The following is a 9815-nucleotide window of genomic DNA, read 5'->3' as shown; positions in this document are numbered from 1 at the left end:
GAAGCCTCGGGTGATGATGCTGAGAGCTGCGGAGGCCGCGACCCACAACTCGGGAGGGCTTGGCGGGGCCGCAGGGGCCGGGCAGAGAGGCGGTTAGAGCCTCGGGGCCAGGGTGCGGCCTAACGCGGGAGGGCGGGCCGGCGCCACGCGGGGCAGAGGCGGGGCGCCGCCAGGGGGCGCCGGTCGCAGGGCGGAGCCGGAGCCGCAGCCGGGAGAGGGTGGGGTCAGGGTGGAGGTGAAGCGATTCCGCCGGCGTAGGCCTAAACGGGCCTCAGTGAGGCGGGGCTCCTGCAGGAGCGGGATGTGGAGCTTTAGAGAGGACGCCCCGGGCGGCGAGCGCAGGTCTAGGGAACCCAAAACAAAAGTCGCGACGCCGGGGGCGGGGCCGGCAGGAAGGGCGGGCCCCTGTGGGTGGTATTTATAGGTGCTCGGTGACGTCATCTAATCTGGGGCGGGGCCTAGGTGCAAAGGCGTGGCCCAACGTGGGTGGGATTCGTACCCTCGCGGTGACGTCGCCGGGGACGGAGTCTAGTTGGAAGAGCTGGAACCGGTGTGGGCGTGGCTTACACCCTCTATGACGTAGCCGACGCCAGGGGCGGGCCTAACGGGAAGGGCGTGGTCTACGGGAAGGGCTGTCCTAGGAGGACCAAGTGACTGCGGGCTGGGGTCATCGGGACCCGGGGGACTGGCAGACCTCGGTGCAGACAGGCCAGGGCTGGCCGGTCACGTGCGGGGCCGTGGACATGACAGGTGAGCGCGGGAGGGTCCGGGTGTTCCCCACGATCCCGGGACCAGTGCATAGCCCCAGTGGTCCCCAAGGCCCGACTACCCTGCGTGCTGCCCCACTGACCGCTCCTTCAGGTGGAGACCAGATGGCCCTGATCTGTGGTCACTTCCTCTGCCACCCAGGCCCTGGAGAGATCTGCAGGGGTGGGTCCCGTGCACTGGAAGGGTCTGGAGGGAGGTCCTGACCTGGGAAAACTCTAAGGGGCGGGGCACTAGGAGATTCTAGTAGGGCTGGACTCTGAACCAAATCTGGGGATTTGGCTGGGATGTGCACCTGTGGGTGGGGGGTGAGGTCTGACAGAATGGGAGAGGAAAGTAATAGGGCGCCCAGGAATACTCCGCCGCCCAAGTACTGTAAAGCTATTCTCACAGTCATCTGAGAATGACACTGGAAGGCAGTGAGTTCCTGGGACGTGGGTGGTGGTGTGATCTGTCTCTTCCCACCTGCAGTTTTTGCCCAGCAACAAGCCAGGGCAATTGGACAGGCTGGACGCCCCCCCACCCCGGGCACTGTGCTCCATACCAGGCAGCCTCAGACGGGGGTCTGCAGGTCAGCCATTCCTCCAGGGCCTCTCTGAACTGGGGAGTCACTGGCCTCTTGCCCGCAGTAGACAGGGTTGCCCTCTTCTGTGTGTATCCTCCTGAAACCCCCAAGGGTGATGGATGGAAGACTGACCCTGTGGCAACACAGGGAGGAATAGGACCCTTAGAAGTCACACCTATTTCTCAGACTCAGACTCTTCTCTCTGCTGGGACAAAAGTCACTTATAGGTGGCCCAGGGGACCAGGGGAGGCTCCAGAAGTCTCCATTGCTCACAGGAGTTCCATCCTGGGTTCTGCACACAGAGGATTACAGGGGCTGGAATGTGGTGACTTCCAGCACATTCTCTGTTCTAATTGCCACCTACTCCCTTGTCCTTCTGGACTTCTTGTTTGCGGTTGTCATTTCTGAGTACATAGTTTGCACCTGCCTCCATGTCAGACATTTCTGTGCAGGGTCACTGTGAGGACATGTGAAACATCATCCCTGTGTGGATTAGGAGGCAAGAGGCACAGATTGGGTAGATGCCAAGCCATGGAGGGCTTGGGTGGACAGTGGCAGAGCTGAGATTAGATATTGTGTCTGCCCAGACCCCTGGGTGCCTCTCCACTCTGCCATCTCTTCTCCGGAGGCCACCAGGGATCATTGCCCTTTATTTTAGGGAGGGGTAGTTGAGGTCATGAGAGCATAAGTGTGGGAAGGTCAGATGGACAGGTGGTGGTCTTGGCTCTCTGTGCCCCCCTCCCCCTGCACTGGGTAGAGTCCTACCTTATGCTGGGACCTCTAGGACAGGCTGGTGAAAGCTGAGGCCAGTGACTGCCTGGGGACTGTACCAACCAAGCATTCCCGCAGCTGTTCCTCTTACTGCAGAACAGTGCCTGCCTTGTGTGCTGAAGAGTGAGGATATTCACTTGGGCTTTGGTCCAAGAGGGAGTTCTGGGAACTTCGATTCTGGAATCTGAACTGCAGTGAGATGGAGGCTGGTGGATCCCAGGGAGGCCTCTTGGCTAGGGAGTAGCCAGGTAGAGGCCTTAGAGACAGGGGCTCTCTTCCAGGAGGATGCCCCCGCAGGGGAAACTAGCTTTGTTGGACCTTGACTCCTAGGACAAGAGCTGGGGTCTGGACTGAGAAGAATAAAATTCTAGCAGAAGTTATCATCTGGGGGGGTGTCTGTTGCCTTAGCACCAACTGGGCAAGAGGGTGGGGTGTGGGAGCACTTAGCGGTGGGACTGGCAAAGGCCTGCTAAGTTTCTCTTTATCCTATAAAAACCATCTGAGACTGTTTACCACACCCTAAGATGGAAGCTGTTTCCTTTCTGTGCATTTTCGTGCCTCTCGGGGACTGTCTGGGTGTGGTTTGTGTGCACAACAACCACAGGAAGTGCCAGGCACAGAGGATCCTCAATACCAGGGCCTTGCCGGTGACTCACAGCTCTCCTGCAGGGAGGCCCTGCCCGGCTGGTAGCCTGCAGGGTGAAGAACCGGCTGCAGGCTGCTGGCTTTCATCCAGCAACAGCTCCTGCCCTTGCCTGCGGGCCTGTGACCTCTGCTCATCCATTCTAGGGCTCTGTAGCCAGTGCCCACAGCTTACTAGCCCCCTGGAGGCAGCTCTGCATGGAACAGCCTCAGGCCTGCCCTTATGGGTTTAACTGGAAGCAAGTTGGATGCAGCTGACTTTATAGTGAATCAACATGTTACCTAGAGGGAGGAAAGTCTAGATGTCAAGGCATACTGAATCCTGACCTCCATCTAGAACTTATTGACTGCCTGTGCCTCAGTTTCCCCATCTGGAAATGGGGTAGTGGACCTTCCTGCATCGCAGAGCTGATGGGAGGATGGTGTGGGGGACACTCCATGAGCTCTTTTTTCAATTATTTTATTTTATTTATTATTGGATAGAGACAGAAATTGAGAGGGGAGGAGGAGAGAGAGAGACATACCTGCAGCCCTGCTTCACCACTCATGAAGCTTTCCCCCCTGCAGGTGGGGGCTGGGTGCTTGAACCTAGGCCCTTGCACACTGTAGCACGTGCTCAACTAGGTGCGCCACCATCTACCCCATTTATTTATTTATTTTCCCTTTTGCTGCCCTTTTATATTGTTGCAGTTATTGTTGTTGATGTCGTCGTTGTTGGATAGGACAGAGAGAAATGGAGAGAGGAGGGGAAGACAGAGAGCAAGAGAGGAAAAAAGACACCTGCAGACCTGCTTCACCACCTGTGAAGCGACTCCCCTGCAGGTGGGGAACCAGGGGCTCGAACCGGGATCCTTACGCCGGTCCTTGCGCTTTGTGCCATGTGCGCTTAACCTGATGTGCTACTGCCCGACCCCCTTTTTTTAAAAAAAATAATTTAAACCTTCATTTATTTATTATTGGATAGAGACAGAGAGAAATTGAGGGGAGGGGAAGATAGGGAGGGAGAGAGACAGAGACACCTGCAGCCCTGCTTCACCGCCTGTGAAGTTTCCCCCTGCAGGTGGGGACTGGGGGCTTGAACCTGGGTCCTTGCACATTGCAATATATGCACTCAACCAGGTGTACCACCACCTGGCTAGGATGTCTTTATTTCTCCTATCCCCACTCCACCTTTCAAATGTTCCAACTAGAACTTCTAGTACAATGTTGAATGAAAATGGTGAAAGTAGGCTTCCTCCACTTGTTTTTTTATCTTAGGGGAGGCATCTTCAGTCTTTTCCCACTGAGTATAATGTGTTCTGGGGCTCTTTCATATATGATAGGTGTTGTGTTAAGATTTTTTTTAATTTCTAATTTACTGAGTATTTTTTTAATTTAATATTTATTTATTTCCTTTTGTTGCCCGTGTTGTTTTATTGTTGTAGTTGTTATTGATGTCATTGTTGTTGGATAGGACAGAGAGAAATGGAGAGAGGAGGGGAAGACAGAGAGGAGGAGAGAAAGACAGACACCTGCAGACCTGCTTCACCACCTGTGAAGCGACTCCCCTGCAGGTGGGGAGCCGGGGGCTCGAACCGCTATCCTTACGCCGGTCCTTGCACTTTGTGCCACCAGCGCTTAACCCACTGCACTATCATCTGACTCCCTTACTGAGTATCTTTAACTGAGAAGGTATGTTGGATTTTGTTAATTTTTTTTCTGCAGTACTTGAGATGATTATGTGGTTTTCACCTTTAATTCTACTAATGTGTGTCCCATTGATGAAATTTCATGTACGAACCCATTAACATTTCAGAGCGATGCACCCCATTTTGCCTTGTATTCTTTTATATACTGTTGATTTGGTTTGTAATCCCTTGCTGCGGATTCTTACATCAGTAGTCATAAGGCCCTGCCTGTCTTTGTTTACCCCTGGTTTTTTTTTTTTTTAATATTTTATTTATTTATGAGAAAGACAGAGGGAGAGAGAAAGAACCAGACATCACTCTGGCACATGTGCTGCCGGGGATCGAACTCGGGACCTCATGCTTGAGAATCCAGTGCTTCATCACTGCGCCACCTCCCGGAACACACACCCCTGGTTTTTAAGGGCCTGTCACTCTTTTTTATTTTTTAATTATTTATTTTTTAAAATTTCTTTATTGGGGAATTAATGTTTTACATTCAACAGTAAATACAATAGTTTGTATGTGCATACCATTCCCCAGTTTTCCATGTAACAATACAACCCCCACCCACTAGGGACCTGTCATTCTCAGGAACACTTTTGGGAAAGGCACTGTGTGAGTCTCTGGTAGTCATTCTGGAATGACAGATAGTAGAAAAATGGTCATCAGCCTAGGGGAGCAGGCGGGCTGGTCAGCTTCCAGCAGGAGCCTCCCAGGCCGTGCTGACATGTGTTCCTGCCCCTGCCGGTGCTGCAGGCTAGGTCCAAGGATGCTTTTCCTTTTCTGTGACAGTGGGATGTCAGGACTGTAGGATGGGGCCTTCTCCACAGAACCTGGCTATTTTGGGGGAGTCCTGGGGGGTTGGATGATGTCAACTCCCCAAGCTTATCTTCTGTGATACTCTCTTGGGCATACATAAGAGGGTGCAGAGACCAAAGCTTGTATGTCCTAGGGGTTCTCGCCACACCTACCCACCCTATTTTCTGATGAAGGGTCAGTGGGACACAGGTGTGTGTGCGTGTGGGGGGGAGCAGGATTGGGAGTCTGGGCCATGTTCTAGGCTCGTGCCAGTAGGCTCAGGGCTTTGCTGCCAGGACCCATCTGAGGCTGCTTACAGGTACATGAGGTCCCCTCCTCTCTGTTCACCCGGGGCTGACTTGTACTTTCTGTGTTCTCTGCTCTTTCAGGTCAGACCTACTGTGACCGCCTGGTCCAAGACACACCTTTCCTGACGGGTCCTGGCCGCCTGAGTGAGCAGCAAGTGGACAAGATTATCCTGCAGCTGAACCGCTACTACCCCCAGATCCTCAGCAATGAGGAGGCAGAAAAGGTGCCCAGGGACCCTGAGAGCTGCTCCCTGCTCCTCCCCTCAGGGCTGGAAAGTAGGCCTGGTGAGAGGCAGGCCGTCTCAGGAGGGAAAGAAGAGGACACACTTGTGTCCTCAGGTCCGGAGCGTCTGCTCACTAAGCCTGTCTGCTGATAAGCCAGGGGGCTTGTTGGGAGGGTTACAGGAAGCAAGGCTAGGAGACAAACCTGGGGTGTGACCAAGGGGGTGGCAGGGAGTTGCTGGGACACTAACCAGGCCCCAGCCTGCTTTCCACTCTGCCTCTTCAGAGGTTCAATCTGGACAGATGTTTTGGATATAATCCAACCCATCCTCCAGGATATGGGGACGTGAGGGTCAGGAACAGTGGGTACACCTTACCTATAGCATTTGCTCCCCTGGGTCTCCCACTGGGCCTGACCTTTGGGGCACAAGGCCACCTGCCAGCTGGGCAATGGCACACCCTTCTCCTGAGAGACCTGTGCTCCTGCTGACACAGGCTATCTGCTTGAATGGGCCGGGGAGGGATGAGGCACCTCTTGGGGGCATCAAGGGTGGCTTCCACAAGCAGAATGAGCCTACAAGGCCTGACCCTGACTCAGATATCTCAAGGTTTAAAAGCAGGACAGTGAATTTAAAAGTTGTGAATCTTTCTAAAGATACTTTTTAATATTTATTTATTATTGAATAGAGACCCAATTTGAGAGGGGAGGGAGAGGGAGAGAGACACCTGCAGCCCTGCTTCTCCACTCCTGCTAAGTCTTTCCCCCTGCAGGTGGGGAGCAGGGGTCTCAAACCCAGGTCCTTGTGCATTGTAACTTGTAACATGTGCGCTCAACCAGGTACACCGCCACCTGGCCTCAGTAAATATCTTTGCTACATCACTGTAAACAGTTTCGAAATGTCAGACATTTATAGAGAAGACTAGGAAACCCCCCACCCATGTCTCTGCACAGTCCTCTCTTCACCAATAGCCGCCAACCAGTCAGCCGCATATAATTTGCAGTTTCTGGTCAATGTGCTCTCATGACATGTGCCATGACACACTGCCACCAGATGGCAGCAGCAGGCCACAGGCCCCTGGTCCTGCCGGCCAGTGGGAAGTGCTCTTGTCCCGACCTTCAGAGGCACACATCTCTCCATGAGCACACCTAAGGAGCCCATTCTTTCCCGCTTAGCCCTTGACTTACCCATCAAATATATGTCATGTAAGAAGTTACCACTAGGACATCACCTCACTGACTGCCCTGGAAGGACCCTATATACTGTGTTTATTTTCCTCTTTTACAAGTGAAGACATGGACCCTTGAGGAGGTGGGGAGCAAGTTACCAAAGTCACACAGCAAGTTGTAAGGGCCGACTCTGGGGTCATGTTATTTATTTATTTTCCAGAGCACTTCTCATCTCTGACTTAAGGTGGTGCAGGGGGATTGAACCTGGGACCTCTGGTGCTCCAGGCATGAAAGTTGTTTATGTAACTATTATACTACTTCTTCTGACACCCCTGCCCTCTCTCTTGGAGGCCTGTACTAGCCTCTGCAAGGAGTATAAGACTTTTGGGGCCATGCTTCTACCTTCCACAGGGGGTTCCATGGGTATTGATGTCACACCTGCTGAGGAAGTGGGGTCCCTCCCTGCCCTGCAGCCCCCTTGGCCTGACCTTCCTTTGCCCCTCCCCCAGTTCCGGAACCCAAAGGTGTCGCTGCGTGTGCGGCTCTGTGATCTCCTAGGCCACCTGCAGCGGAGTGGAGAGGGCCACTGCCAGGAGTTCTACCGGGCCCTGTACATGCACGCCCAGCCCCTACACTGCTGCCTGCCCAGCCGGCATGCCCTGGGTGAGTGCCTGCTCCCTGTAAGGCCCTGGCCTCAGTGTCTCCCTGCTCAGCCCTCCCCTGTGACCACCCTGGCCACATACTCTTTCCAGAGAGAAGATGAGCTCAGGCACACAGATGTTTCCATTGTCTCTCTGTCTCCCTGACCCTCTCTCTGTCCCACAAATGACTGCTTTTGACTCTATATAGTTTCTATGCCTCTCTCTAACCCTCTGTCTTGTGCCAGCTTTGCACAAAGGTAGCATCTAGTACCTGCCTGAGTAAACCTACCAGACTGTGTTCTGAGGTGCCCAGTGCCCTGTGGGAGCAGAGACCCGCACACCTTGCCCTCAGTGTGGGTGTTCCTTTAGAACAGCTTCAGCAGGTGGTCTCTGCACCCCAGTCCCCAAGAGGTACATCTGTCCTTGAACATGAGAATGGAGGTCCCAAAGGGCAGAGTAGCTCACCCCAACCACTCAGCAGGGACCCAGACTGTCAGGGCTGGGGCCTGAACTTTCAGTCCAACAGTCCTGTCAGCTCATCGGGCAGGGCCCTGAAATCTTGTTGGGTGTGAGGAACCTCCTGTTTTGTGTCTTGGAGGCCGAGTCTGGGGGTAGCACCCTGCCCAGCCACAGGAACACATTGGCATCACCATTGCTACAGGCATTGAGGGCATTGGTGCTGCACTTTCTGCTTTGTGCCTGTAGGGGGCAGTGCCCCACCTCCCATGTCCTTTAGGTTCCAGGAAGCGGACAGAGATCTGAACTCCTGTCACACGGTTCCCCTCTCTTAATTCCCCCAAATGTGTCCTGTGGGCTTGGTGCCCACACAGGCTGGTTCAGCCCAGCTGGGACTGAAGTGGGGGCTTGACAGACAGGGCTCAGCAGTGCTTGGGTGTCCTGCAGGCGAGGTAACCACCTTCAGCCATGACTAACCTTCCCTGTGATTTCGTTTCCAGAGGACTCAGAGAACACAGAGCTAGACTGGGCTGCTGCAAGCCGCGAGCTCAGTGACAGGGGTAACCGCCTCCCTCGTCCCCACCCCGAACCCTTCTCAGGGCCTGACCTGGGGGTTTCCCCTATCCAGGTGGGGCTCCATTCCTGACTTCCCATGGGCAGAAGCCCCGAGATGTTCTTGGGGAGCGCCCCTCACTGACCCTCCTGTCCCATTTCTCCCCAGGACCTGTGGCCTTCCTGGCCTGCCTGGGCCTGGCCACAGGGCTAGCCCTGCTCCTCTACTGCTGCCCTCCAGGTGCGTGCCTCCCCTCCCCTGCCTGCCCTGTGCCCACACCCCATGGACCTGCCCGAGCCTTGGCTTCTCACCTGCGCAGGGTGTGGAGGGAGTATGGGGGAGAGAAGCCCAAGTGTACCAGGCCTGTCAGCTACCCCAGAGACCAGAGGATGGTGGCCTCTCATGGGAGGAAGGCCTTAGGGGATAGAAAACCCCACCCAAGGCTTCTGAGTGCCCCCCACCTACAGTCCCCCAGTCACAGCCCTCATGGACAGGTGGAGACTTCTCTCCTTGCAGTCCAGGGGGACCACCATGCCACCCCCATCCTGTACTAGTACAGAACCTATGGGGTGGGGAAACCGGCGCCGAGGAGTGACGGGGAAGGACTCCGTGTCACAGAATGTGGAGTGGTGCTGTGCTGGCAGATCCTGAGCCTCCCCTGTCTTCCAGACCCCAAGGTGCTGCCAGGGGCCCGACGCGTCCTGGGCTTCTCCCCAGTCATCTTGGACCGGCATGTCAGCCACTTACTGCTAGCCTTCCTCACAGATGACCTGGGGGGGTTCTGATGGGCCCTCTTCCTCCCCCTGCGCACAACGAAGAACCCCACCTGCCTCTTCTGGGCTGCCTCTTTTCTAAACGCTTGTTTTATACTATTTATGATTTCTATAATATAAGCACGTCACCCTCGACTTAACGAAGGTGCTCGGCAATATTAAATGTTTATCCGTTATTATCTCAGGTTGTGTGTTTCTAGATGTTTCTGACTCCAGCTGTAATGGTACCTCCAGCGGGCTGACCTTGAGAGCTCTGGGTACCCAGTTCAGGACCTAGTTCCTAAGCAGGTCACCATCCTGGATGCCCCCCCCCCCAGCCCTGTGCCTGTCTACATGGCTACCTGTCCCCAGTATCCCTCAAGCTTCTCCCAGACATTCCTACTGTGCCCCAGATGTCCCCTGGCCTTACTGTATTCTGTATGTCCCCTACTTCACTGTCCTCCCTCACTCCCCTCAGCCATCCCCCACCTCACTTTCCTAGATGCT

General features: G+C 54.7%; 1 protein-coding gene across 5 annotated transcripts; it reads left to right on the top strand.

Annotated features, from left to right (window-relative positions):
• The first annotated feature begins 593 nt into the window (after positions 1-593).
• On the top strand, positions 594-9513 carry CARD19 (caspase recruitment domain family member 19). 5 transcript variants are annotated; one of them, XM_060200565.1, is made up of 6 exons: positions 594-750; positions 5598-5740; positions 7416-7569; positions 8504-8563; positions 8725-8796; positions 9226-9513. In XM_060200565.1, exons 1-6 carry the CDS (start codon positions 744-746, stop codon positions 9339-9341), a joined length of 552 nt encoding a protein of 183 aa, XP_060056548.1. In that variant the 5' UTR covers positions 594-743; the 3' UTR covers positions 9342-9513. The 5 variants fall into 5 exon arrangements, with proteins under 5 accessions (XP_060056548.1, XP_060056551.1, XP_060056550.1 ...); XM_060200568.1 differs by having other exon boundaries at positions 8504-8631; XM_060200567.1 differs by lacking the exon at positions 8504-8563.
• The last annotated feature ends 302 nt before the right edge of the window (positions 9514-9815 follow it).

The sequence above is a fragment of the Erinaceus europaeus genome, chromosome 10 (genome assembly GCF_950295315.1).
Source record: "Erinaceus europaeus chromosome 10, mEriEur2.1, whole genome shotgun sequence".
NCBI classification, from domain to species: Eukaryota; Metazoa; Chordata; class Mammalia; order Eulipotyphla; family Erinaceidae; genus Erinaceus; species Erinaceus europaeus.
The sequence above is the reverse complement of the archived record's forward strand: the minus strand, read 5'-3'. Positions and strand labels throughout refer to the sequence as shown.

Coding starts and splice junctions, on each gene's coding strand:
- CARD19 (XM_016190853.2), top strand. Junction 5,741..7,415: donor GCAATGAGGAGGCAGAAAAG/GTGCCCAGGGAC, acceptor CCCCTCCCCCAG/TTCCGGAACCCAAAGGTGTC. Junction 8,797..9,225: donor CCTCTACTGCTGCCCTCCAG/GTGCGTGCCTCC, acceptor CCTGTCTTCCAG/ACCCCAAGGTGCTGCCAGGG.